This window comes from Colletotrichum chrysophilum (genome assembly GCF_026319265.1).
Source record: "Colletotrichum chrysophilum strain AFK26 chromosome Unknown scaffold_10, whole genome shotgun sequence".
In the NCBI taxonomy this organism is placed as follows: Eukaryota; Fungi; Ascomycota; class Sordariomycetes; order Glomerellales; family Glomerellaceae; genus Colletotrichum; species Colletotrichum chrysophilum.
In genome coordinates, this window is record NW_026517297.1 from 126,610 (window position 1) to 153,387 (window position 26,778).

The 26,778-nt window shown below is 54.4% G+C and overlaps 8 protein-coding genes across 8 annotated transcripts; 3 read left to right on the plus strand and 5 right to left on the minus strand.

Moving 5' to 3' along the window:
* Positions 1 to 406: 406 nt before the first annotated feature.
* Positions 407 to 2,539, plus strand: COL26b_002074 (uncharacterized protein; the record flags this gene model as incomplete). Its single annotated transcript, XM_053175006.1, has 2 exons — positions 407 to 982; positions 1,046 to 2,539. The coding sequence occupies 2 exons, from the start codon at positions 407 to 409 to the stop codon at positions 2,537 to 2,539; spliced, it is 2,070 nt and encodes a 689-aa protein (XP_053040950.1).
* A 378-nt stretch (positions 2,540 to 2,917) lies between these two features.
* COL26b_002075 (uncharacterized protein) lies at positions 2,918 to 3,412 on the minus strand (the record flags this gene model as incomplete). The annotated part of the gene is made up of 1 exon (XM_053175007.1): positions 2,918 to 3,412. One exon carries the CDS (start codon positions 3,410 to 3,412, stop codon positions 2,918 to 2,920), a length of 495 nt encoding a protein of 164 aa, XP_053040951.1.
* Positions 3,413 to 4,216: 804 nt separating this feature from the next.
* On the plus strand, positions 4,217 to 5,002 carry COL26b_002076 (uncharacterized protein; the record flags this gene model as incomplete). Its single annotated transcript, XM_053175008.1, has 1 exon — positions 4,217 to 5,002. One exon carries the CDS (start codon positions 4,217 to 4,219, stop codon positions 5,000 to 5,002), a length of 786 nt encoding a protein of 261 aa, XP_053040952.1.
* Positions 5,003 to 5,129: 127 nt separating this feature from the next.
* LYS21 (homocitrate synthase lys21) lies at positions 5,130 to 6,177 on the minus strand (the record flags this gene model as incomplete). Its single annotated transcript, XM_053175009.1, has 3 exons — positions 5,130 to 5,232; positions 5,302 to 5,779; positions 5,898 to 6,177. 3 exons carry the CDS (start codon positions 6,175 to 6,177, stop codon positions 5,130 to 5,132), a joined length of 861 nt encoding a protein of 286 aa, XP_053040953.1.
* A 1,566-nt stretch (positions 6,178 to 7,743) lies between these two features.
* Positions 7,744 to 11,437, minus strand: COL26b_002078 (uncharacterized protein; the record flags this gene model as incomplete). Its single annotated transcript, XM_053175010.1, has 8 exons — positions 7,744 to 8,350; positions 8,411 to 8,494; positions 8,557 to 8,828; positions 8,881 to 9,854; positions 9,939 to 10,101; positions 10,159 to 10,943; positions 11,000 to 11,233; positions 11,293 to 11,437. The coding sequence occupies 8 exons, from the start codon at positions 11,435 to 11,437 to the stop codon at positions 7,744 to 7,746; spliced, it is 3,264 nt and encodes a 1,087-aa protein (XP_053040954.1).
* Positions 11,438 to 15,598: 4,161 nt separating this feature from the next.
* On the minus strand, positions 15,599 to 21,034 carry COL26b_002079 (uncharacterized protein; the record flags this gene model as incomplete). Its single annotated transcript, XM_053175011.1, has 2 exons — positions 15,599 to 20,834; positions 20,910 to 21,034. The coding sequence occupies 2 exons, from the start codon at positions 21,032 to 21,034 to the stop codon at positions 15,599 to 15,601; spliced, it is 5,361 nt and encodes a 1,786-aa protein (XP_053040955.1).
* Positions 21,035 to 22,084: 1,050 nt separating this feature from the next.
* COL26b_002080 (uncharacterized protein) lies at positions 22,085 to 24,484 on the plus strand (the record flags this gene model as incomplete). The annotated part of the gene is made up of 1 exon (XM_053175012.1): positions 22,085 to 24,484. One exon carries the CDS (start codon positions 22,085 to 22,087, stop codon positions 24,482 to 24,484), a length of 2,400 nt encoding a protein of 799 aa, XP_053040956.1.
* A 228-nt stretch (positions 24,485 to 24,712) lies between these two features.
* Positions 24,713 to 26,287, minus strand: COL26b_002081 (uncharacterized protein; the record flags this gene model as incomplete). The annotated part of the gene is made up of 1 exon (XM_053175013.1): positions 24,713 to 26,287. The coding sequence occupies one exon, from the start codon at positions 26,285 to 26,287 to the stop codon at positions 24,713 to 24,715; it is 1,575 nt and encodes a 524-aa protein (XP_053040957.1).
* Between the last annotated feature and the right edge of the window lie 491 nt (positions 26,288 to 26,778).

Sequence of the window (26,778 nt, forward strand, 5' to 3'; positions counted from 1 at the left end):
TCATCTCTCTTTAGCTTCTTGGCAACATCTAGACCCATGATCCGGACGGAAAACTGAACGCTTTTTTCTTCACCGACAAACAAGAACATCGCTACTCTGCCGATATTGTTTGCATGGGGTGTGATGCGGTCTTATCTGGTATGGAGTAGCCCACATTGTTGCTCGAGTGGTCATGCCCATGACACATTTTGGACTGAAGCAACCCGTTTCCTGGCCATGACGAACGTCCGGACAGGCGATATCGGTAAACTTTCCTTGGCATTGGAACCAAGCCGGATTACGCTCTGATTGAGCCATTTTCCGAGAACCACTCTACGCGGACGACACACCCCTCTATAAGGGAGCCTCTGTCACGTTCATAATGTCTTGAACTCTTTGTGCACCCCATCGCCTGTAGGAGTCAACCATGCGGTCCTCGATTCACTTGATTCCCCTCCTGGGAGGTTTGCGTTCTTTGGCAGAGGCAAAGCCGCTGGATCAGCCTTCTGTGACGTTCCTGTCCCCTTCGGAGGTCAGCCCAGGAAGTGCTCATAACGTCGTTATTGAGTATGGCGGCAGTGCAGATGGTGAAATCACGATCACCTACGACTCATGCGACGGTGCTGCCGTCGTCTCGGACGCGAAGCAGCGTCTCGGCACAACTCATGTCGGTGACCATCCTCTAGCTGCGCGCCACATGGACCATGAGGACAGGCGGCCAACCAAGTTTGTCTGGTTGACACCCACCGACACGGATGGCGGGTGTCTTCGTGCGTTCCTCAATGGTGAGCTAGTGGGGCAATCCGAGGATCTTCCAGTCACCAAGCGCATGGCTCGACGAAGCGCCAAACGATCGTTCGCAGACGTGGGAGGAGACGACAGCATGTGGTTCAACGGCGTGGCCTACCTGGAGCAGAAACAGCCTGATGAGGCATTTGTCGCCGCGGCAAAGAACAAGTCGTTCGGTATTCTCGGTGCCGGTATGTCTGGACTGATGTCGTCTGTAAGTCTAAGTTGTCGGCTCCCTTGATTTTTGGGTGCATGGACTGACCTGTTTGGATCATAGCTACTCCTGGACTCTGTTGGTATTCACAATTGGAAAATCTTGGAGTCATCTGAGCGTCTCGGCGGCCGCTTCAGGACTATCTATCTCAACGGTACCTTCCCCGAGGAAGGTCAATATCACGAGCTTGGGCCTATGCGTTTCCCGGTCGAGATCACAGACTCCGAGACCAACGAGACCTTCCCATTCAATGATCAACGCATCGTTTTCCAGCTGGCCGACGTACTCAACGAGCTCAACGCTGGCAATGAGTCAGTGCAAGTCAAGTTTTGGGATTGGATCCAAAGCTCTCCCAACACCCCTGTTGATTCTCCGTTTCGACGTCCTGATGGAACGTTCCCCGGGAAGACTGAGGTGGCAACCGACCCAGCCTACGCAAACCCTACCGTCTATAGTAACGCCACTGCTGCTGCCGAGGCCATTGCTGCTCTCGACAAGTTCAAGGGCCTCGACGCCGAACGAATTCGCATGTACGCTACGAACATTTTCGCAGCTTATAAGCAAGCTAAGGAAGACGGCATGTTCGATTATTCGGAAGTCTCCTACCTGCGGGACGTCATCAAAACGGACCTCAACACCACTGATGAGGTTTCACCATCCCACATCTACTGGCCCATGTGGGAATACGAAACCGTTTACTTTCTCGCCACCAAGTGGGTTACTGTCAAGGGCGGGCTCAGTAGATTGCCGGCCGCTTTTGAGCCTCTGATGAAGGGCAGAATCCAGTACGGGGCCAAGGTTAATGGTCTGCACTACAACGAAAACAAGACTGTTTCTGTCACCTGGAAACCCACTGGAGCCGAGCCTTTCGAGACCCCTGAAGAAGTCGAGACCTTCGACTACGTAATGAACAGTGTCCCACTTAACTTGTTAAAGTTCTGGGATCTGCCACCCTACTCAAGCCTTCTGAAGCGCGCGGTTGATCGAACCCTGTTCGGTAACGCTGTCAAGGTTGCTGTTCAGTTCAAGACTCGATTCTGGGAACACCTCGAGAAGCCCATTTTCGGCGGCTGCACCCGTCTCACTAAGCCTCAGCTCGGCCAGGTGTGCTATCCTTCGTGGGACCTGAACGCCACTGGACCAGGTACTATGCTAGCATCGTACCTCTCAGACTACGAGGCTACCGTCGCTTGCTCCATGTCTGAACAGGAGCACCTTGCCTACATCAAACGGGCTCTTATCCAAGTCCACGGCGATGTCGTTGAGGAAAACTGGACGGGCATTTCCGCTCGGCACTGCTGGGAACAGGATGAACACCATGCAGGAGCCTTCACCATGCAGATCTTCTCGCAGCAAGATCTTTACCTTCCCGCTTTCTACCAAACGCAGTTCAAAACTGTGTTTATCGGCGAAGCAGCTACTTTCATGCACACCTGGACTTTCAGTGCCCTCGAGAGTGCTCTCAGGGGAACCGTTCAATTGCTTCTAGATATGGGTCTAGTAGACGAAGCCAAGCAAATTACTAATACCTGGATGGCGCGATTTATTGAAGTCTAGACTGGGCGTAAGGATATTGACAGGTGAAAGGAATTTCCTCTTTTATCACATTGAGTAGAGGGAATATGAAATTCGAGAGTCAATGAGCAGCCTGGTGAGCTATAGGCCTCTTTTACACCAGTATTTAAGACTCACGCCATAAAGAGTGTCTACTTAGCAAAAGCACCAAGAAAATGTTGGATGATTTGTGATTATTTGCGTGAAAGGTGAATTATTAATACACAAACCTCTTCGGAGGTCATTGAAAAGTCAAGACCACCGCCTCGCCGTAGAAAATCCCATCATTCCGGTTGACGGCCTGACAACTGCTTCCCTTCTTGATAATCATTTCCATAAAACTATAAGGCCCCGCCAGGGCTGTTGTCGGTAGCGCACGCCTCAAGATGTCGTCGTGCTAGACTCTCCGTTCATCAAGGCAGCGAGGCTGGCCTCTTCATCGTCCGAATCATCATCATCGTCGTCGTCATGCATCAAATCAATGACCAGGATTGAGTTTGAGTTCAGTGTGTCCAGTTGAAACCCAGCCTGCAAGACCTCCGGAGCGTCGTGAATGCATCCAGAAACGCTCAATCCGATGTCCGCATCTCTCAGAGCCAAGCATACGACCCGGAAATGCTCATGGTGAGTATCTTGATCCTGATCGAAAATCAAGATGACGTTTTGGTGGGTGAGGCAGAAGGTTTCGCTGATTTTTGCCTTCTTCAGCGCCGCCGAGATTTGTGCCGGTTGTGTCTTGTCCGTGATTGTAAGGCGGGTGAAGACCTTGCCGTTCAGAAGGTTCTTTGTCACGCTTGCATCCTTCGGCGTAAATATTGATACGTTCGGGGGAAGAGCCAGAGCGGCCGGGGCCGTTTTCGTGTTCGCGGATGACATGCTGGTGAGTCTTGATGTCGCCGGCTGGTTAGATGTATTTCTGAGGGAGTGATGAGTCTGCTGCCGCGAAAATATTTAATGGCTTATGTAATCCTGACGTAGACCCCGCATGTACATCTCCTTCCCCGGGTTCCACTCGGTGCCGTGGCCGGTCCCACTTCCGGAATCCTGTCCGGAGAAGATAGTCTTTGTTGCTGACTGGCGTAGCGTTGCAGCAGGCGGAGACATGCAGCCCAGCTGAAGTCTAGGACAGCAGCATGTCTCGTATGGAGGTCGAGTAGCCTATGCACGGGTATTGACCTGCCTGATTTGGACGGGTAGCAATCACAAACAATTATCAGCGTTCCCTGTCCAATGACGTGAGTCAAATAGAGTAGCACTATCGAATTTTCTTGCGCCATGCTTGACCGAATGAAGTCTCATGACACTTGATTTCCTTTCATTGACTGATGCAAGTAAGATGGCTGAATAATAGCCCATACACATTCAGTGCATGCACCATGCATGGCAGGCTCAACTGGCGACACAGGTACCGGCGCTTGATTGAAAGCCTGAAACTGTCTTCGAGTTGACGAACCTTTCCGATGAAATGGAACATTCAGTAAGACTGGTACTCAATGACGAAATCGGTGGTCTCGAGTCCTCGGGCAATATACCGTAGTACATGGATCTTTGTCTCTCTCTGATGGGCTCAACTGTCTCGATGTCTTCCGAAGTCAGACGCTAAATGAACGTATAAAGTACCATCTAGGCCACTTCGTAAGACATCCTGATCAACCCTAAAGCAAAACCATTCTTTCCATCATGATCACTCCCAAGTCTCTCGCTGCCAGTGCTTTGGCCCTTCTCCCCTTCGCTGTCCAAGCCACATACCCTTTCTACAACCCCGGCACTCTGCCTGGCAACTGGGACGCCTCTCGCGCAGAGCATGATGGGACAGTTCAACAAGTCACCAACGTCGTATACAAAGGTACCACAGCCCTCAAGATGACGCAAACCTACGACGCGTCTTATACCGGCCGATACCACTCCGAGGTAGACGTCTCGAACGGCTATACTCGTGGCGACGAGCGCTTCTACGGCTTCGCTTTTCGCTTGTCGGAGAGCTGGTCTTTCGAAGGGACGCAGTCTTACAACATCGCTCAGTTCATTGCCAATCGTCCCGGCGCTGGTTGCGGCGATGACGACTGGATGCCCTCGTCCATGCTCTGGCTCAAGGGCACTCAACTCACAACACGCATTGTCAGCGGACAATACACCAGTCCGAACTGCATCCGCAACTTTTCTGAGTTTGGCAACCTTGCCACCGTCTCTGCTGGAGCATGGCACACGGTCGTCATTCAGGCGCGATGGAATAGCGACAACACGGGCTTCTACAAGATCTGGTTCGATGGGGCCAAGGTGCTTGAGAAGTACGATGTTGCTACAACGATTAGCAACGACAACAGCAAATTCGCATTCCGTGTCGGCTTATACGCAAACAGCTGGCATGATGATAAGAAGATGGTTGGGAGCCAGGCATTTCGACAAATCTGGTTTGATGAAGTTTCTGTCGACTCTACTTACAAGGCCGTCGATCCCGCTCAATAAGCTCCTGCAGCATGTGGGATGCAGACCATCCATCTACGGAAGACTGAGAGCTGGAGATTTATTTAATCTCTATCACCCTATCTCTACAGATGTATAAATCCAAGCCAGGCCCTGCAAATTACAATAACTATTGGTCTCGCGATTGACCTGCATGGAAACTTCGAATGATAGAATCCACATCCTCGATAGCCAATGGTCGAATGTCAGCCAGCGTCTTGATCTTCTCCGTTCTAAAATTTGATGTCAGAAAACGTGCCTAGAGACTTGACCAACAGAGTTCCTATTGAACCAGTACTTACACAATTCTGACTTGATCGTCCGGCATGTCCAGACCAAGCTGGCTCACTCGGGTCTTGACTGCATGCCAGCCCGTCAGTCTTGACTCGAAGTGGACGTATCGCGTCATCCCAAAGTCTTCGGGATTGATGATCTCGTAGTTGCTCGGGTGACTCAAGACCCCCTTGGCGTGATAACCGGACTTGTGCGTAAATGCACAGAATCCAGTGATGGGGTTGTTGAAGGGCGTGTTGATCTGCACAGCTTCGGCGACCATGTCTTCCAGCTCCTTGATCATGTGCAGCTTGTACTTGCTAGTGACGTATTCGCGGTTCTGGACAATCATGCGCGCCATGAAGCCACCGAGGGGCGTAATACCATTACGCTCGCCGATACCGAGCACTGTGACGTCGATGTGTGTGGCACCTGCCTCGAGGGCAGTGTACGCGTTCGCGGTAGCGCAGCCGGTGTCATCGTGGAAATGGGTTTCAATGTCGCATGCTGGTTAGGTATTGAAAAGTCAGAAAATGCTGTGTCATATTTCACGTTCCTTTTCTTTTGTTCTTGCTGTTTTGAGGAAGCTGGTGTTTGGGAGCGGTGTTTGGGGGCGATGACTCACAGACAACCCCTCGAAGGGTTTGTATTAGATCGTAGACCTGACGCGGGTTGGCGCAACCAATGGTGTCCGCAACTCCTACGCGATTGACCCCAATCTTGTCCACGGTCTTGTAGACGGAAAGAATGTCGACGAGATTGGATCGGAAAGAGTCTTCAGTGGAAAATCTGACCTCGAGGCCCTGGGACTTGACGTATTCGATGACTTCGATTGCTGCCTTGATGATTTGGGCAACATCCTTGCCGTGAGAATGTTGGCGAAGGAGAGCCGACGTTCCCATCATGATGTTGCTGCATCAAACAATCAATCTCTGCTGCCAGTGACGGGGAATTGACTGTGGGGTTGCCTTACACTCCGTCAACACCGCACTCTACGGCCGCTCGTACATCATCCATATGGCATCGCACGTGTGCTAGAATCTTGGCCTGAAAAGCGTGTCAATCAGGAATGACGAAAAAGAAGTTTGGAGAAAAGCGCATAGAGGGTCGTGCCTTGAGACCAAGTCCGCATATAAGCTCGCAGTCCTTGCGTGACTGTGGAGATGCGACCGGAGTTGTAAGCTCAATGTAATCCACTCCAAACTCATCAAGCTTCTTGGCTCTGTCCTCATGTCAGCTAATGTTCTGAATCGTTCGTTTGGTCAAGCAGTTCCGATCGGGGGCTCTTGCATCTTGATCTTGGTTTCTTAGGTAAACTGGTTAGCTGCTATCCATGAAGGGAATTTGTATCCGTGCAGGCCTTGACAGAACGTGGGAGCAAGATCAGGGGCAGGCAAGACAAACCTGTATCGAAGAAAGCATTCGCGAATTGCTCTCCCTCGCGAAGTGTTGTCTCAATCAACTTAAACCTCGAAACATTGCTCAGGAAGCTCTCGACTGGTCGATTGTAGATCTCGCGTGGTGCCGACTCGTTAGGGGCATGCGTTAGGCCATGAGAATCCGATCCATTGATGCTCGTCATTGTTCCCGTATTCTAGTCTACGCGATTCGTTGGATCGTAGGAGGCAAAAGAATTGAAAACTTGAGGCTGGAATGCAAAGAGATTTGAAGTGTAAGGACGGGAGTATGTATCTTCTAGTCTTTTGGGCGAACGTGTCGATGATGGAACAGCTTCTACACATCTTACGGCAACTCTCCAAGCATTGACCTTTGTGACTCATTGCTACCGACTCACTTCATGGCGTTTCGTTGACCGGGAAGAAAAACTTCCCGATCATAGCTTGCGTAGGATTCGACAGGGAATCTGCCAGTGGGTAGATGCAGAGATAAAAGCTGCCGTAGTACTGTCCTATGTAAGGATGTAGTTTCGGAACGGGTCCGCTGCGTCGGAATGGCTCCGGAGTCCGGTACCCCCTGGCTAAGATTAACCTGGAAACGATCACCAAGAGTCTGGGCGAGGGAAATTTGCGGTTATGACTCAACAGATCAACACCACCGAAGCTTCCCAATCCAAAGGCAGCCCACTTCTTAATGTTTCATTTCTTTCGGCATCTTATCTACGAAAATTCTCCTTCATAATTACAGTTGAACTTCCTCAACTTCGATGCCAGCACTTGGCAAAACCCTGATCCACAAGAAGGCGCATACATTGAAAAGTGATAGCCGCCACGGCTCCCCCATGCGCCGGCGATCGACTAATGACTTGCAATTGCACATCAATCTTCTATATATTTTCTACTGTAGTGCTATCTATCGTATTACTCCTAGCTCGTCCGTTTCAAATGTCCTAAGAATAGAGCCAGGAGAATTTCCATAACAGCTAGACTTCTCACGGTGGTCATATAGACGAGTGAGTCATCTCTGAAGACAGCTATCAATACGAACTTCAGCCAGCCCACATTTTGGTATGATTAATACACATTGAGACGTTGGAAGGCTGATCCGGTTTGCTCTCGAAGCTGTCTCGGATTGCCTACCTCTACGATCCTACCGTTGTCCATCACCACTACAACATCATAGTCCTCAATGGTGTCGAGCCTGTGCGCCACGGCTAGAATGGTGTGGCTAGCGAGCTCCTTCCTGAGTACCTTTTGAAGCATTTTATCGGTTCCGTGATCGACACTGCTGGTTGCTTCATCCAGCAGCACGACCTTACTCTGGTCTTTGTGCAAGATGGCGCGAGCCAGAGCGAACAACTGCTGTTGGCCGTGGGACAGACCCAACTCAGCGAATTCAGCGTCCAATCCGCCGCGAGACTTGATGACATCGTCCCAAAGAAACGTCTTCTCCAGTGCCTCCACAAGTGCTTTGTCTCCTGATTCTCCATCGAAGGATGCGTTCGGGTCAAGGTTGGTTCGGACGCTCCCAGGAAGGGTCACTGGATCTTGAGGCAGAGTGATGAAAAGTGGTCGGATTGCTTTGCGCGAGAGAGAGCAGAGATCGACATCGTCGATTTGGATGGATCCCGACGGCGTTTCGAGAAGACGAAGGAGAGTGAGAAGCAGAGATGTTTTGCCGCTATATTGGCCAGCGTGAGTAGTGGTTCCCGTAATTGGTATATACAGAGAGATGACTTACCTTCCTGTGCGTCCACATATGCCGACCTTCTGGCCAGGCTTGATGCTCAGGGAAAGTTCGCGGAGAATAATCTCATCATCGGTCCTTCGCAATAATTAGCACCAACCCCTTTCACTAAATGTAGGGTATGGGATGGGGGGAAATACTTGTATCTAGCGTCTATACTCTTGAAATCAATTGCACCAGGAGATGGCCACCCCTGAGGGACCGGAGGCAGACTCTGGGTATCGACGCTGTCTTCTTGAGGAGTATCGCGGACAAAATCACGCAACCGGGCGATTGCGCCGAGAGAAGTCTCCAAGTTTGTCCAAGAGCTGATCAGCCGCGACAAGCTAGAGTTCAGGCCCATGAGACTGACCATGGACAGACCAATGGCACCGCCGCTTGTAGTGTTGGTGAGTTTGACAGCGAAGGCAACCTGGGACTAGTCAGCACGTCCGAACACTGCAGAACAGAAGCGGCATTCTCACCAGAACGGTGGCGATCACCGCCACGAACAGGTCCAACATAATTGCTAGCCATCTTTGGATACAGAACAGGAGATAGTAAGGTCTCTGAGAAATGTCAAGTAGACGGAGTTGTTCTTTGACAAATTCCTGCTGCCACCCAAAGGCGCGGATGGTCACGACACCGTTGAGTGTCTCTGTAAAGTGAGTGTAAAGAGGGGACTTTGACTCGAGATCAAGATGACGCATCTGCCGCGATGTCTTGAGATAGAACTTTTGTAGGAAGTACAAGGGCAAGACACAAAACGGAATGATAGCTGCGAAGTACTGGGCACCTGAGGCGATAAGTGCTGTAGAAGCGATAGCGACCAGAGTGTCGAGCACAACCTCGAAAAAGGCCGTAGGTAGAGTCTGGTCGACAAGCGTCATGTCCTGACTGAAGCGGTTCAGAGTGACGCCGCTGTCCACTGTTGTGAAGAACCACAGAGGAGCCTTGAGAACAGAGTCGAGAAGTTGCCAGTGAAGCCTTGTGGCTGAGTGGGGGATGACGACGACGAAAAACAGCCCAATGGCCAGTCCCGAGAACAGGACGGTTCCGATACAAAATGCCAGATAGGCGCCGAAGTAAGCGCCGCGGCTTCCATCGTTGGTTCCGCGCTCGGTCCAAATTCTGAGCCAGATATTTGGCATGAAGCCCAGAAAGATGTACGTGGCCGCAGCAAGAATGAATGTGATGGTTAGGGCCGGGCCTATGGATCGAAGGTAGAATTTGTAGAGCGAGAAGTCGCCCGATTGCCGCTGAGTAGCTTCTTCGTCCTTGGTTTCTGATGTCTTGCCCGCCGCACTTATATCTTCATTCTGTTGAATTCTATCTTCAGGCTGAGGCTCAACATCGACGTCCTTGAATGCCGTGACAAGACTGATCGAAGGTCCTGCTTGTTCAACAGACCCCGTCTTACTGAGAAGTATAACGTTGTCGGCAGTTGTCTTTCGTGGGCCTAGTGGAATCTTGTCAGTTGAAGTGCTCACGGGATGACAACAACGGTGGTGGTTGCCGACAGTGAGCAGGCAAGCCAACTTACCGGCGGGGGTGGCGTGGATCACAGTGGTATCGCCTTTCCGCAGAAGGCCCTCCTCACCAAGTAGACGGCTGAAAACTTTCGTTCGGGTCTCAGCGTCGAGAGCATTAAAAGGGTCATCTAGAAGAACGATAGACCGTCTCGCAAAGACAGCTCTCGCAAGCGCCTGGATAAGACGTTCTCAGTGAACAGGGTTCTCCACTTAGGAATTGACGGTACTTACAACTCTTTGCTTCTGCCCACCACTGAGTGTAATGCCTCCGCTACCAACAAGCGTGTCGTCTCCCTTTGGTAGTCTAGAAATATCTTGCTTTAGGTCGCAGGCGAAAAGAACACGTCCGTACCACTCATCTTCAAATTGCTCTTGGCCAACGATGTTGTCCTTGATGGAAATATTCCGTAGCCAAGCTGACTGTTCACAGAAAGCAACCGACATGTTGAGCTGTGCAAACCGGATGCTACCACTGATCAAAGGAAGTTCTCCAAGGATGGTCTTCAGTAACGTGGACTTTCCACATCCCACGACGCCAGTGACCTCTGTGTATTTGGCTCTTGGAACGGACAGCATGATGTCTCGGAGGATTGGCTCGTCTTTTCCCTCGACGCCGACATTCACGTTCTCGAGACTGATAGCAACGCCGGACTTCTCTGAAGATTGTGGCGCATGCATCTCCTTCATTTCTATGGCGCGGTGTTTTGAGGTCGTGTGCGACGTGGTATCGGGGATCGAAGTGGTGCTCACGGAAGCTTTCCTCTCGGAGGCGTCAGTGTCTTGCACTTGTTCGGGTCTGCGCTCGTCTTGTACGAGAAATTCTTGGATGCGACCGAAACAGGCGACAGAGGACACAAAAGTCGGGTAAGAGCCAATGAGGTTAGCCAGGGGTGTAGACACCAAGGCCACAATGGCGAGAGATGTGAAGGCCTGGGATATGGTGAAGCCATCCGCCCGAGTCCAGAAGACTGCAGCCGTCACGACCACGGCTGGGGTCATCTGATCCGAGAGATTCGCTGTTGGAAGTGTCAGATGCGAGTGAATGGTGGAGTTTGCGAAGCCGGGGCCTCACAGATGAGAATGATCCGCACGATAAACATCCTGAACTTCTTAGACATGTCAAGTTCTGCAACCCTGAGTTGCTGCACCATGGTGGCAAAGTAGTCGGTGAGACCCATCATCTTGATACCCTTGATCTGAGAAAGCATTGAAGAAGTTGTGGAAACGCGTTCCTGGACACCCTCGTTCCACATCATCCGGGCAGGACCAATGCCATCAGTGGCCCTCTCTGTGATAAAGCTGCACACTGTTCATCTGTCAGTCACAGAGTCAAAACGGCATAGGGGGGATACAAAGACCACTTACCAACGGCTGGAATCATGACGACAAAGCACGCGGCGCCGATTTGCAAATGCAGTAGATAGACAGCTATGCCTAGCTCGAGCACGCTAGCCCAAATCTCATGCAGATCTTTGACTCCACTGGCGATTGCGTCAATGTCGGTGCTCATGAGAGTAACAGCCTTTTCTTGGCTAGCTGTTCTGGCGTCCAGTCCAAGAGACTTTCTAAAGATGATAGAAACCAATCCGCCTCGAAGCGTGGTCGTGAGTTGGTACACGGCATGGTTGTAAACGCCTTTGGAGATCTAAGAAATCAGTACACCACTCGCTACAGTGGGAGAGAATATGGGGACACTGACTGCTAGCCCCAAATAAACCAGCAAAGCAGCTCCAATAAGTCCTCCTGCAACTTCGCGAGACTGCATGTCTCTAGATTCCCCCACGAACTCAATGATCCTTTTAATCAGAAAAGGTTGGGAAAAGTTGAAAGCTGCCAAACACAATCGCGGAAGAATCGGGGCCAGGTAACCCGTTCTGAAAGCGGAGAGCGTGGATTTGAGCAGGGCATATTTGGCAGATCTATCGCTGCTATCCCACGAGGAGCTTAGCTTAGACAGCAGCCGAGCGGAGTCAAACTTGCGATCGATGTTTCCGAGATCTCCAACATGTAACGTGCCCCTGGAACCTCGGAGGAATAAAGGGTTCAACCAGCCGAATACAGATCTGTTAATCGGCCCGCTGATCTCTTCCTTTGATGAAGGCTCCGGTAAACCTGACTTTGGTATTTCTTCCAGCAAGACAAGAAGAAGCTTCATGGCCAGAGACACTGCAAACACAGCACCAATTCTTCCACTCGTGTTGGGCTGTTGCAGAAAGAGCGATCTCGCTTGAGCCATGTCCACCAAAGCTGAGATAAACAAATAGATGCTGAGGAGCTTAGACGGCCTAGTTGAGCGGCCATGCTCCACATAGATCAAGCCAATGAGAAATATCGAGTTGACCAGGGCTAAAATAGCTGCTGCTAACGAGGCTGGAGTTCTGATTGTGGTCGGAAGTGCCCATAGTGCCAAGAGAGTCGCTTGGAGGGATAGATGAACTGTGCTAGCAGCCTGGAGGGAGATCTTAGATGTGGTTCTTCAACTTTTTTGTGGCCATGTCACGTACAAGCTTTGCCAAGAGAAGCCATCCGCTGGGCGGGATCGAATGTCTCCGCAACAGCCATGTGACCCGGCAGGGAAGGATCGCCAAGAAGAGCGCGGACGGGATGATGGACAGAATTGCTTGTTCAAAATAAAGCGTGAAGTCGAATTGTCCTGTCAATTGCGGCCCGAAGGCATCGAAATGCGCCGATGCATTCATCGCAGCGCGGTTGTTGATGTCGGCAACACAGCACAGCAGTCAAGAATGCGCAGAGGGAGGAAAAAGTGAAAGAGAAAGACCAAACAAGTGTTCCGCCGTGGCGTGAATACAGCTGGTAGCCCTTGTTGAAGTACCAACACGAAATGCAGGGCACGCCTGAGCCAAGACGGGACCCTCGATCCCAGCTTCCTAGCTGGGCTAGTCTGGACAGGGCCTACATTGTGCAAGGGGTGCAGGGATGTGATGCCCGCCTTGGTAGATTTCACATTTAATTGGTTCAGTGCTGCGACCTTCACTGCAACTTCTTCATTAATGAGTAGGTGTCACGGGAACAATTGCAAAAAGCTGAGACAATGAACTTTCCTATGTAGGATGACTCTCTAAACCCTATTCAAACAAACAAGTCCACGGGTCGTCAATTCCACACTTTCCGAGCTCGGGGCCTTTGCCAAAGTCTTTGAACAGGCCTGGGACGTGGTGCTGAGCAGCCCACTCCTGAATCTGTCGGTAAAACTGCGTGTAAGTCATGGCTTCGTTTCTATGGGCGGCTGCACTCACCTTGCCGAAATTACGACACTCGTGCACAACAGTAGAGCGAGCCCGCACATCGCCATATTTTGGACTGTACTGGAAAACGTTCGGGACAACATCTCCGGTGCACTGAATTGACTGCCTGAGTGAGTCTATGCAATGGTCTAGATGCATAATACTCAGGTGGTCGCCCCCGCGATCCTCAAGCGCGGTTTCAGGAGATTCGTATAGGAGATATGGATTATGTGTGCTGTTCCATTGCGGTTCGAGGAAATAGTAGAGCCCCTTTCGAATGTTATCCATGCAATGGAGATCGTGAAAGACATTCAGGACGACTAGATATCCGCTTTCCTTAGATTCAAGCTTGGGTGCGGTCTTATTCGGCAGCATTCATGCGTCTTCTTCCATGACGTGTGTGAACACATCTGCGCAGAAAGACTTGTCAGCTTGGTCTCAAGAAAATCAAATATCGTTCTCTCACTTTCATACAAGCCCTGCCAAGCTTAATTAGTTTTCATCAAAGGTCTTCCCTAAAAGTCGGTCTCTCCCCCTTCAACCGAGCTCGCAAATTTGGTGAGCTAGTATTCCACAGCATCATTAGCTGGAGCTACAAAACATTAGATACACTCAGAAAAATTTAATAGCGCGAATAGACTTACAATAGAGGGCTATGACACTTTTAGCTGAGCTCAACTGATGCGAAGTTGCCGCCTTCGGTAACTTAGCTCTGTAAAATAAATGGCCGAGTAGTCCGACATTGAGCACGAGCGACAAGCCAAGCCCAAGCACCAGAGCCCAGGAATACTTATGTGGACGTGACTTCCGAATCTGTTCTACATTTTCATCCTCATGCCTAGACAATGAAGATGAAAGTAGTCTCTCCTTAGAAGCAGAAAAGTTGATTTCGTCAGTTTCGCCCATACTGAGGTGAGTTGCAAACGAGAAACAATGTTTTTTTTTGGATCGCTGTCAGCTACCATGGAAAATTTAGATCTCAAATGGTCGAGGTGTGGCAGTGTCTCCCACAAATTGAGAGCATCTGGGATAGACTCAAGTTCCCGTCATCCGAGAGGACATCTGACTGTGCCTCAATTAGAAAAGCCCCCCCTCCAACATGGCGCAATCCAGAGACAGCCGCCAACAAGGAGTTTGCAAAAGTTCCCCATGCGTTCTTCTGGTGGTTACAGTGCAGATGTATCCTTATTGGACCCATTTTAACCTCGAAAGATCTCAGCATGTGGAGCGGAGGTTTGATTGGTTTCGGGGCTCCAACAGTTGTTCACGGCTCAGCTACACTCAAGGGAGGCGGAAGAATAAGCAAAGAGATAAGCTTTTTAGCGACGAGTCCGAAACTTTTACAGCATGGAATTACTAAAGCCAGCCCCTCAGACACAAGTCGTACCCGTCAATGACCGCTATTTTGCCGTGATGGTACATTGCTGTGCCTCTCATTTTGGTTTCGCGAAAAGGGGATCCAGACTGCTGTTGGTTCTTCTTGGCACCGGAATGGCGGCAATTTTACGGGGTCGCCTTGTTGGTTGCTTACTGCTCGCTAACTGGCAAGACCTCCTTTAGGAAGGAGAAACAGTAACTCGTGCGAGAGCGCAGTCGTGCGGCACAGGTACCAAAGCAAAACCAACACCGAAGGCGCTTTTTTAAGGCCTGCCAGTCCAATTGAACTGCTGCATTGGTCGGGAAAACCGCAGAGTGACCGTTGGTCGGCTGCATGAGCATGTCTGTCGGCTGGATCATGGTCTTGTTTCCTGGACTGTTGTTACTGTGTCTTACACCAACATAAGACTCTTTCGACCAGACGCTATTGGATCCCGTTTGCGGAAAAGGTCTCAAAGGCATAACCTCTCTTCTAAAAGGTATAACCTTTCTTCCAAAAGGCATATACCTAGTACTTAATAGTAGCAGAGTATAATAATAGTGAGGACGTGTTTGTCTACACTATAGCTAGCTATAACGGAAGGACGGCCCTTGTTTTACTGAACTTCTCTGAGAAGGATTGGGTGGTGAAGTTAGCGAATAAGTTTAGAGGGTAGGCTAGGTTGCCCAGAGATACTTCTGAGGCGGTTGGCGAGGCAGGCGTGAGCCTGATGCCTTACTAAGGTATAGTTTATTCCAGCTGGTAGCTGGAAGGCCTACTTTTAACATGCTTTGTTGGCTTTCATCCAGGCTGCCCTTTATCTCATCGAGGTACGTTTGACTGTCTAAAGCCGCGCCTTTACAAAGCCACAGGAGATATCATATCTCAAACTTACACCGTTCTGAAAAACACATCGAATTCCATGACTACTTGCGATGTGCGAAATACATTATGTACTGAACTAAGCAAAGCCTGCTGACGAGCAGGGTGTATGTACACACAAGGTCTCAACAAAGTAAACTAAAGACCAAGTTTAACCATTATCAACGAAAAGCACAAAGTCAGTGTCTCAGAACGCCATCTGCCACGCCGGCAATACTCTCAAAACATCCGCCAATGCATCAATACTATTGATAAGCCTCAGCCTCCTCGCCTTCGCCTCAGCCTCGGTCTGTGAATCATTATCATCAGCCGCCGCCGCGTCCCTCGCAGCCTGGTCCGCCCACATGGCCTGCATCCGTGGCAATATATCATTCAGCACCTTGTTCGACTTGGTCACCGCTAGCAGCTCCTTGCCCTTCATGAACTCGTCCCACCGCTCCTTGAGCCCCAGTGGCGCCCAGGGCGTCCAGGTCGGCTGCTTTGGGTTTGCCGGCAGGATCTCCGTATCGAGGCGCCGCAGCACCTCACCTACGCGCGCCTTCTGCTTCCGCAAGATAGACATGACGAGCGGGTCGCTGTGGTACAGGCGCGAGCCGACGATGGCGCGAAGGGACTTTATGATCTTCTCCGCGCCGTCGATCTCGGTGATGAGGCCCGTGTAGTTGGGTTGGTCCGTGTTGACGACGCTGCCGGGGTCATTGGGGTCGCCGCCGATCCATTTGTTGAAGTCGACGATTTGGATCTGCTTGAACGTTTTGGACAGGCCGGCCCAAGCGCTCGCCTTTGGCGGCGAGTTGATGGTGTTGTCGAGCCGGACGTACTCCTCCTGCTTCCACGTCTTGGTCGGAAACTGGTTGGCGACGTGGTTGGCCGGGGTGAGGGTGGCGCCCATCCCGGAGGCGGTATCGAGGTTCGGGATCGGGACGGCCGGGATGTTCCACAGCTGATCGACAAGGCCGCAGAACTTGAGTGTCGTCTGTTTGTTGGGGTCGGGGTGAGGGACGACGTCGAGAGTCTGGTCGAGCTCCTGGAAGAACTGTTTAGTGAGTTGGAACTCGAGAATGTGCTCGGCTTCGTAGTTGGAGTTGGGAGTGTCGGCACTCAGGGGACCACCCCATGTGTAGTCGTCGCAGTCGGTGGTGGTGAATCCGTAGGCCGGGTTGCCCATATCTTTGGCCTCCGTGTCTGATGGGTATTGGAAGCGGGTGCCGAGTCCGCAGAGGGAGCTCGTCTTGGTGCCGCGCTTTTCGAGGACGCCTCTCTTCGCAAGCGCGTTGCCGTCGCCGTCGTCCACGGTCCAGGCGTATCCGATCTTGGAGCAGACCGTTCCCGGGCCGGCACTGTCATCAGACTCGGGCGGGCAGAAGTAGTCTCCCACGGGCACGCTGAGGACGGGGCCCCAGACGGCCGCTCGCTTGTCTAGGTTACGACTGTTGCGGATGTGAACGAGACCACGGCTGTTGTGGTTGTGAAGGTGATCAAGGCTGCGGCTAAAGTTGCTGCCAATGGTAGGAAGGTATTCAAGGTCACGTTTGGTAGGGAGGGGACCCAGCTCCGGACAAGTGCCACCCTCGAAGATGGGCTTCTTGTACGCGGGCGTGATGGGCACCTCGGCTCCAGGCCACCGGAACACAGCGGGCGCCTTTGCCCGCGCAAAAAGGCGCGCGCCGACGTCGAGCCCCCAGGTGAAGGGGCAGGTGTCCTTGGTGGAGATGCCGGCGCCCATCTTGATGATCACACTGGCCTCACCCACCACGGCCGCAGCGGCCGGTTCGACCTCCCAGCGCTTGTCGAAGCGGACGCCGAACTCTGCCGCGGCCGAGATCGAAGCCGTCACGTCGCCGAGGGCCTGGACGCCGGCGTAGAAGTTGGGATTGTCCAGGTCCTTGGTGTCGCCGTTGCGCTTGAGGTCCGGGTCGCCGTCGCCGATCTCCTTGGGCGTGTAGTTGCTATCACCATTGTCCGGGACGACCTGGCGGACCTCCCAGTTAGCGAACTCGAGGCGGGTTTCCACCTTGCCTGCCAGGGTGAGCTGAGCGTCGATGCTGCCCTCGACCGTCAGCTGCGGGCCGATGACCGCAATTCCTGGGATATTGAAGGAGGCGCCCGGGAAAGGGATGTTCATGATAACCTCCGACTCATGGTATTTGAATTTGGCGACGGCTTCGAGGGTTAGGACGCCGGTGATCTCGCCCTTATTGTAGAAGGTCAAATAGCTTTGGGAAAGGTCGAGCGGGAGCGACAGCTTCGTGACGATCAGAGTGAAACCGAAGCTGGTCTCGATGTTCACTTTCAGGAGGGCCTGGGCCAGGAGATGGCCCTCGTAGCCGACGCCCTCGCGAGTGCATTGCCAGGTCTCGTCGATGAGTTTGGCAGTCAGGGTGTCCTCGTACCTATAAGTGAACTCGCGCTTGATTTCCGGCTTGACGAGCTGGGCAAGCCAGTCGAGGATGCCTGAGCCGAACCAGCGCTCCTCGAGTTCGCGGCGCGACAGGGCGCCGAAATGGTAGTCATCGCGGAATTCTTCCTCCATCCAGCGGACGTGGTTGCCTCCGGTGTCGGCGAGGGTGCGCTTGACCTTCTTCTTGCTCGTGGCGGCCCCGGCGACGACCGTGTTCCAGTAGTCATCCTGGTTGCTGAAGTCGACGCGCATCTGTGTATCTCCAAGGTCGCGAGGCACGCGGGTGAAGTCGTAGTCAAACGTCAAGTCGTAGACGATGGGCGAGCGCGCGGAGAGGTGCTTGAGGTGGCGAGGAAGAATGAGCTTCTTCGTCTCAGGGGTCGGGACCATGTCCTTTGCAACGGCGTACTTCCCGGGACCACACCCATTAGGCATTTGTAGGATGGTGCCGGGCACGCCGTGGCCGAGCCCGATCTTGTGACAGTTGCTGTCCGCGGAAAAGTCGGTGCACACCATCTGAACCGTGTGAGGCCCTTCTTCGCCGACGACTCCTCCGCAGCCAGAGAAGATGTCCCAGTGGGAGCCGTCGCGCTTGTCGAGAGAGACCTGCAGCTCTTCGGGCGAGGCAAGCACGACGAACTGGAAGGCCGCGTCGTTGGGGTTCTGCTGAGAGTCGGAGTCCTTGTCCGTCTCGAGGGTGAAGTCGGTATCAACACTATCACCGTCGGGCGGATGCTCGAAGAGATTTCCCAGGGGCACGGGAAGAAATAGGGGGTCCTCGCTCGGCTCGCAGCAAAAGGTACGCACGCGGGATAGCTGGCCACCGCATGTCTCGCCGCCGCCAAAGTAGCTGTCGGTCAGCTGGGCGTAGGTCATATCCGGGCAGTGTCCGTCGAAGCAGTTTCCAGGCTTGCCGAACCATTCGCAGTTCTTCCACTTGGGAATGTCTTCCTTAGGGCAGCAGTAGTACTTGTCCGTGTCGAGGTCGAGGGCATCAAGTACCTGGAGAAGTACTTCTCCCGTCAGGGCCGTGAGGGGATACGCACGTCCAACGACACGGAGGATGACCTTGGCTACGTCTTCCAAGACGGTCAGGACGGTGCCAGAAAAAGTCAACGGCAGATCGTCTCCATTACAGGCGGCACCTACACCACCCCAGTAGCAGCTGTTCTCCTCGGCGAGCGGGCTCTTACAGCAGTAGGCCTTGTTGCCATCCCAGCAGCTGTCGCCGTCGCCCCATTTGTTCATCTCCATCATGACCTCGTCGTCGTTGCAGCGGCCGTTGCACCAGCGGGTGGTCTCGCCGCCGCGCCATGTGCATTCCTTGGGGTCCGGGGCGCCAGACAGCGGGCAGCAGAGCTTACTGCGACCCTTGTCGCAAGGTTGGTCGGTGATTTTGACATCGCCGGCGTCGCAATTACCACCGCAGGACGTGATGTAGCAGTGCTTGTTGGAAGATTGCCAGTCATCAGAGTCGTCGGCTGCGCCCAGATCACCGAGCTTCTTAGGCGAGATGACGGCTTGCAGCGCGGTCAGATGCTCGTCATCCTGGTCGATAGCCCAGATGAGGTAGCCACCCAGCCCTAGGTCCTTAGCCATTCCCTTCTTCTGGTCGAAGGTATCAGCATCGTCATACGATACCCACTGGTCCGTGTTCCACGTAATATACTTAACGCCAGCCTTCTTATCATGTACGGGCTTGATCTTCTTGGAGTCGATCACGGCCATGATCTCGCGATAGCTCAAAATTCCCGACTCCCCGCTACAGCCGCCCTTAGTAGCGCCGCCCTTAAAGCCGCAACCCGGCTTACTACACGAGGAATCCTGCAATTGGAAGGCGCGGCCGTAGAAGCCAAGGCCCATGTTGAGCTTATTAGCGGGGACGTCGTTGCGCCAGAAGAGGTCGAAGGCCTGCTCCATCTCGGTGAGGTTAGTATGCCCGTAGATGTGCTGGCCGATAGGGTTCTTGCCGTCCCAGACGCCGTGCAGGTCATAGGACATGACGTTCACAAAGTCGACGTGGTCGACGGCCTTGAGGTCGAAGTGGCGCAGGTACCAGTATGAGGTGGGCGCCGTGAAGGAGACGACGTATTTGACGGGCTGCTTCTTGTTGGCGTCATCGAGCTCCTTGAGAAACGTGACAAAGTTGGCACCATCGGTGTCGATGCCGCCGCGGTCATCAGCGCCGGGATATTCCCAGTCGAAGTCGACGCCGTCGAAGGCATACTCCCTCAGGAAGCTGAACAGGTTGTCGATGAAGGTCTCGCGAGTGCGTGCCGAGCTCACCATGTCGCTGAACACCTTCTGAGTCGGGCCCGGGTCGTTGAAGGTCCAACCACCAATAGCAATGACGGTCTTCAAGGCCGGGTTGTTCTTCTTGAGGTTGGTGAACTCAGAGAACAGGGACCCGGGGATGCCGTCCATGGGCGCGATGCCATACGTGTCGGGCGTGATGGAGGCGAAGGAGAAGTAGAGATGGGTGAGCGAGCTGACGGGGATGTCCTTGAGCCCCATGCCCTGGCACGCGCTGTCGGCGCGCCAGGCCTCGTAGTAGCCGATGATGCGGTCCTGGGAGTCGGCCTTGTTCTTGGGACCGGGCTGGTCGCAGTTGGACTGGCAGCCGCCAGTGGCGCCGTGGTCCTCGGCATCGCAGTAGTCGTCCGTCATGCCGCAGAAGCCCCATTTTCCGCAGCAGACGTTGAGAGGGCACTTCTGGCCGGGCACTTTGGCGTTGACACCGCACTCGGACTTGGCGTCGCAGTTGGACCAGCACACCTCGTTGGGCGAGATGCCCGACGTGCCGCACGCCTCCTCGCCGTAGTTGCATTGCCCCGTCTCCTTGGGGCAGCAAGCCTTGTTGGCGCAAGGCCGGTCCGGCCCGCACGTGTAGTCATCGACCACGGCGCGGCCGCCCAGGAGAAATGGCGCGGAGACGGCGGTGAGGCCGGGATGGCCGTCGTTGCCGTCCCGGCACAGCGGAAGCTCATAATCCCGCCTGGTCTTGGCCGAGTAGTCAAAAGGTCTGCGGTGGCGGGGAAGGAATCAGTACGTTGGACCAACAAGCAAACGGCTCGAAACGCGACGGCATAACACTTACAAGACGGGATTCCGGCACGTTGCTGATGGGATATCAACAACAACAGCAGCAGCACGACCGGCACTAGGCAAGCCCACGGCAAGCTTCTGCCACCACAGAAGGGCAAAGATGATAGGATACCGCATGGCCGTGACTGTTGTGGTTGCTCGGGAATGCTGCATCACCTGTCTTGGCCAGCAAGTTGCCGCTACATCTTGTATAAGAGAATGGCATCACGGCGAGCGCCGCCACTTGCGCCAAAATCGGTTCTGCCTTGCCGTGCCAAGCCTTGCGGTCTGCTCACTTTGACGGTGAGCTCGGATGTCGACTTACATCTACTTTGGGAAATCCCGTCAGATGCGTGCTGTGTCGTATGCAAGGTATTTTGTCGAATCGTTGGATGGTGAAGCTTGCGAGGCCCTCCCATGTCGAAAAGTAGATATGCATTCACTTAGCCCGGGCCGTTAGAGTTACATTTAATCTTACAAGATAGATATAATGGGGGTTTTCACTTATCTCCCTGCTTGCAATAGAATTTCGGCTTATGTGCACATGAAGAGGGCTGACGTGAGACTGCATTGCTGCGGCGTTATGCAGGTACCATGTTACATCGTCAAGTTCTCATTGGCTCGTCAACGTACCCGCTGAAGAGCTAAGGCGGGAGGATGTGAGCTTGATTATCTTGTCCCGCCTATAGTTACATCTAATCTTACAGAGGAGGGGTCACAAGGCTGCGCGAAATCATAAGCGAGTCCCAAGAACTCCACGGGTTCGTGGCCCCGATTGGTTGATTAACCCTGCCGCTTCTGTTGGTCCCCTCGTTGGTCCTGTTGTCGATTCACTTATTGGTTCACTCGCAGGCAGAGAGGTGATGTTCAGATTCAGACTATTGGACACCTCAAGCCCGAGTTGGCAAGTTGTCCGAGACAGAAAAGTGCAACGCTGAGATGACGGACCGCACCGCGCCGCAACGGTGTTCCTCGTGGTCTGATGCCTAATGGAACATGGGGGCTTTGTGATGGACGCTTGGCAACCTGGCCAAGAAAAGGGTCTCTTGTGATGCCGCCTTTTGCGACGTGCAGTTTGCGAAGAGCTCCCCTCCCTTCCTAATAGCAGTGCCTTTCCCGCCGAATTTTGAGGTCCCAAGGCAAGGCAAGGCAAGGCAGGCCACTATCAAGGGGATTCAAACCTTCATGATGCGGTACTCCCTCGTCGACCTGCTCGTGGCAGCATCAACTGCATCTGCCACCGTGCTGCTCTACCCGGACAGTCTGCCCTCAACACTCACCTCGGAGTGCACCGGCGCGCTGGCCGTGGACGTCACAGCCTGCGATCCGCTGGTGAGGGACCTCCGTCCTGACGTCTTCTACCCACCAACGTCCCTGACACGCATCTGCACCACCGCCTGCTCGTCCGCCATCGAAACATGGCGGTCATCCGTACTGTCCCAGTGCGGGAACCAGACCATCTCGGCAGACCTTGGAGTCGAGGCCGCGGCTGTCTACATCCCCGGGTCGCTGCAGTACTATTTCCAGAACGCCTGCCTGCAGGACGACTCGGGCCGCTACTGCGGACCAGTTGCGGCCCTGGCAGCGGCCTTCGCGGAGCCCGGTATCAGCCCCTTCAACTATGTCACCAACACCACCGACCAGGTGCGGCCCGACGACTGCGACGTGTGTCTGGCCAACCGCCTGCGTCTGCGCGAGGGGTCGCCGTACTTCGACGGACCCCTCGCCGCCAGCCAGTCGCTGTACGCGAGCATGACGGCGAGCTGCGGTATCGTGGACCGCCCGGTCGTGACGACGACTATCGACTACTTCACTGCGTCACCCGTTCCAACGGCCAAGGTGTGCGAGGGCTCGACCTACACGGTTCAGGACTCAGACGACTGCTACACCGTCTCCAAGAGCCAAGGCGTCGGCACCGACTGGCTGCTGGCCGACAACGACTTGGCGGCCTTCTGCGCCGACTTCCCCTCCGCCGGCACCGGCCTCTGCATCGCCAATCAGTGTACCACCGTTACCGTCCCTACCAACACGACGTGCGAGGCCATGGCCGCGGCCGCCAATATCACCGAGGCGCAGTTCAAGTCCTGGAACCCCTCCATCAGTTACGGGTGCGCCAATCTGCCCAGGATGAATGGCTCCGAGGTCTGCATCGACGCCCCCGGCCGCAAGTTCGTGGCCCCCAGCGACACCTCCGCTCTGCCCCCTCAAACTCCGACCACCACGGCTCCCAAGCCTACGGACGCGGCCGATGGCTCCGGCGGTTCCGACAAGCCTTGCGGGCGGTGGTACTCGGTCCAGCAGGGCGACTACTGTAACCTCGTCGCCGTCAAGTTCGCCATCACCCTCGCCGACTTCCTCTTCCTGAACCCGGCCGTCAACACCAACTGCACCAATCTCTTCGCATTGGAGTCGTACTGTGTCGCCGCCGTGGGCGACATCAACACCTACTCAGGCCGCCCCGGCTACGCCACCATCACACTCGACCCCTCGGCCCCGTTCACCGGCGTTCCCTACACGGAGCGACCAGACGCGACAAACTCCCCTTACACCCGGCTGTACACGGCTCTCCCACAGGCCACCGGCACGCGCGGCGACTGCGTCCACTACTTCGCCGGCGACGACTACCAATACGACCTCGCAGGCTCGCCCTTCGCCAGCAACTGCGAGCTCGCCGCTCACACCTACAACGTCGACCCAGAGACCTTTGGGTTGTGGAACCCCAGTCTCGGCAACGTCTCGGACTCGGCGTGCGCTTTCGAAAACGGCGTTCGCTACTGCGGCTCGTGGTACATCGAACACGGAGACCAAGACGCCGTCACGGCTACAACGACCGCGGGCGGCGAGGACCCGACAAACACATCCCCCACGCCGCCGGGTCCCACCATGTCGGGCTCACCCGCGAACTGTAACAAATGGGCTCTCGTGACGGACGGCTTGTCATGCACTGACATGGCATCCGAGGCCGGAATCTCTCTTGAGCAGTTCCTGGCATGGAACCCAGCTGTCTCGTCAGACTGTCTGACCAACTACTGGCTCGGCGAAGCCTACTGCGTCGGCGTTTCGGACGACGGCGCCACGACAACGACGGCGGCGGCGGCGACAACCACCGCTCCCACGACATCGAAGGTGACGCCGCCCGGCCCAACAATGACCGGGTCGCCCGCTAACTGCAACAAATGGAGCCTCGTGACCGACGGCCTGTCATGCACCGACATGGCCTCCCAAGCCGGTATCTCCCTCGCGCAGTTCTTGGCCTGGAACCCGGCCGTGTCCTCGGACTGCCTGACGAACTACTGGCTGGGCGAGGCGTATTGCGTCGGTGTTTCTGGTGAGTCTACCCCCGCGTCGACGACGACCACGGCGGTGGCGACGACGACGTCGGTGACGCCTCCTGGGCCTACCATGGGAGGCGAGCCGGACAACTGCAACAAATGGGCTCTGGTGACGGACGGTCTGACCTGCACGGATATGGCGAGCCAGGCGGGGATCACGTTGAGTCAGTTTTTGGCTTGGAACCCGGCTGTGAGCAGCGATTGTTTGACAAATTATTGGCTGGGAGAGGCGTATTGCGTCGGTGTTAGTGGCTAAGAGTGGAAGGGGGATCCATACTGCTGGCTGGTGACAAGTTCAAGTTTTTGCTTTGATATTTGGTACTTTACATACTTACAGATGACTTTCTTTTCTTTGTGTGTCTGCCTGTAGCTGTGGGCACGATTGTTGGCCCTTTGTTGAGAAAAAGAGACAAAAAGACTTTGATCCTGTCATATCAAGTGAGTGGCATGGCTGATGGGTGCCCTGCCCTGCCCTGTTGATGCTTTAATCAAAGATGTACGCCTCCGTCTCCCTCTCCCCGACAAACTCAAACGCTTTCCACTCCATGTCCTCCCCGTCTCCCCCCACAAGCTCCTCAAACGCCCTGATGACTTCCCCCCCCGGCCTCCAGTCCTCGCCGACCTGCCATGTCACCTTCCCTTTCCCATCTCCATCAGGCGCATCGTATCTCACACCCCATCGGAACATGACTGTCTGGTCCTCATCCTCCGAAGGAGGCACCTCGTCGCTCCCTTCATACTCTTCGGCCCGATCCTTGGAAGGCCGCCACTGAAGCCACGTAAACATCTCGGCGTCTTGGAGGGAGGGCGTGTCTTGTCGCCGTAGAGACGAGACAAACGCCAGGAGCAGAGGATCTATGCGCTCCGCGATAGGAAGTATGCGGAACATGTCTGACCGGCGTTCGAGGCACATCTCATCGTCGCCCTCGAACTCGTCCTCTTCGCGAGACATCAGGGCGTGCGTCTCCTCGACGTCTTCCGAGCCGGGCGGGTAGTGCTCTTCTCTCGTGACGGCGTAGCCCGTGGGGTAGGGATCTTCGCCTCTAGGACCGGAGAAGTACCACCTTCCGTCGGGCGCGCAAGGGTGGAACTCCACTCTGAGGTGCCGCATGTGCGGCCAAGACGAGGAACGGAAAAGGTCGGGGGTGATGAGGGCGCGGATGTTCAGTTCCGCCAGGCAACTACCCAGGTCCCGCAGGCCGAGAGACACGGGGTCCATGCCTTCAAACTCTGAGGGCGACGATGGCGAGGCACCGACCAGGTCGGGCATGTGCACTGCTTGATCTTCGTCGCCGCCGTAGGGGTTGAGCCTCCAGAACCAGAGACGGGCTTTGATGAGGGAAGATGGCAGCGAGGGCATGAGTTGTCGCACCCCGCGGCCGAACTCGACGCGGGCATCCCGCCAAGGACCCTCCCAGGGACGGGAGAATATGCGCAGCGCCTGAGAAGAGAAGGCGAGGGGGAGGCGCTCCCACAGCCAGGGACAGTCGAGCTCGCGGAGATGGGGGAGGCGAGCGGCGAGCCCGAGGGGAACGCGCGGGGAGACGGGGCGCATGTGGACGAAGTGCATGTCCGGCTCGTTGGAGCTGCTGGGGGCGGGCAAGACGCGAAGCCGGGTAACATAGTTGAGGAGAGGCAGGGTGTCTGGATTCTGGACAGTGAGTCGGCGGTTGTGGAATGTGCGGTGCCAGCAGTCGGGGTAGATGTCGTAGGACTGGTTGAGGATGAGGATGGCGGCGTGCAGGCCGCCGTCTTCAGGTTTCCGGATGAAGTCCGTCTCGTCGGGGGATTGCTCGTCTGCCATGTTCTCTAGAGTGTGCAGGGCATTGAAGAAGGCGTGCACTTGAACCGAAAAGTGGGCATTGACGGCCTCGAAGTCATCGGACGGCTCCATACATACGACGGGCGCGCCAGCCCGGTTGAGAAGAAGAGGCATTTCCACCTCGAGATCGCAATCGCGCAGGCCAACGTAGACGCCGTTGCGGCGGCCGGTGGTAAGGAGACGATCGAGCATTGCATCCTGGGAGGGCGGCGTGGCTTGGATGCGTGGGGATGCCATCGTGAAAACCGCGCTGCAATGACTTACAGGTGTTGTGTGTGGTGTTGATGGAGTCAAGTTGGGTAGTGTAGAGGAAGAACCAATTACCTTGACAATTACAAGTAGGATTGCTGCCTGAGGTATCAGCGCAGAACACGATAATCAGAAAGTGATTAGCTCATAATTGTAAGAATGTAACGCTGTTGGTGCAACGTAAGCGGCCAGGAAGAGACATTGAATTCACGCCCATGACACAAACTGGGGTCTAGGTTGTGATCCATGCAATCCGTCCGGACGCGTGTCCAGAAAGAAGAGTTTGTCTGTCGTAAGATGCAGACCAAACGCTTCGAGAGACTTTTCAGGGGAATATTAGTTGGCAAGACAGCGTCAGATGTTCTCTCTTTACTTATCTTGTCCTTCCTTCATGGGTTGAGTTGCCTCTTCTATTGTACTGAAAGTTTGATAGGTACTAAATTAATACTAGTTCTAGTTCGTCTTTGATAGCTTGATTA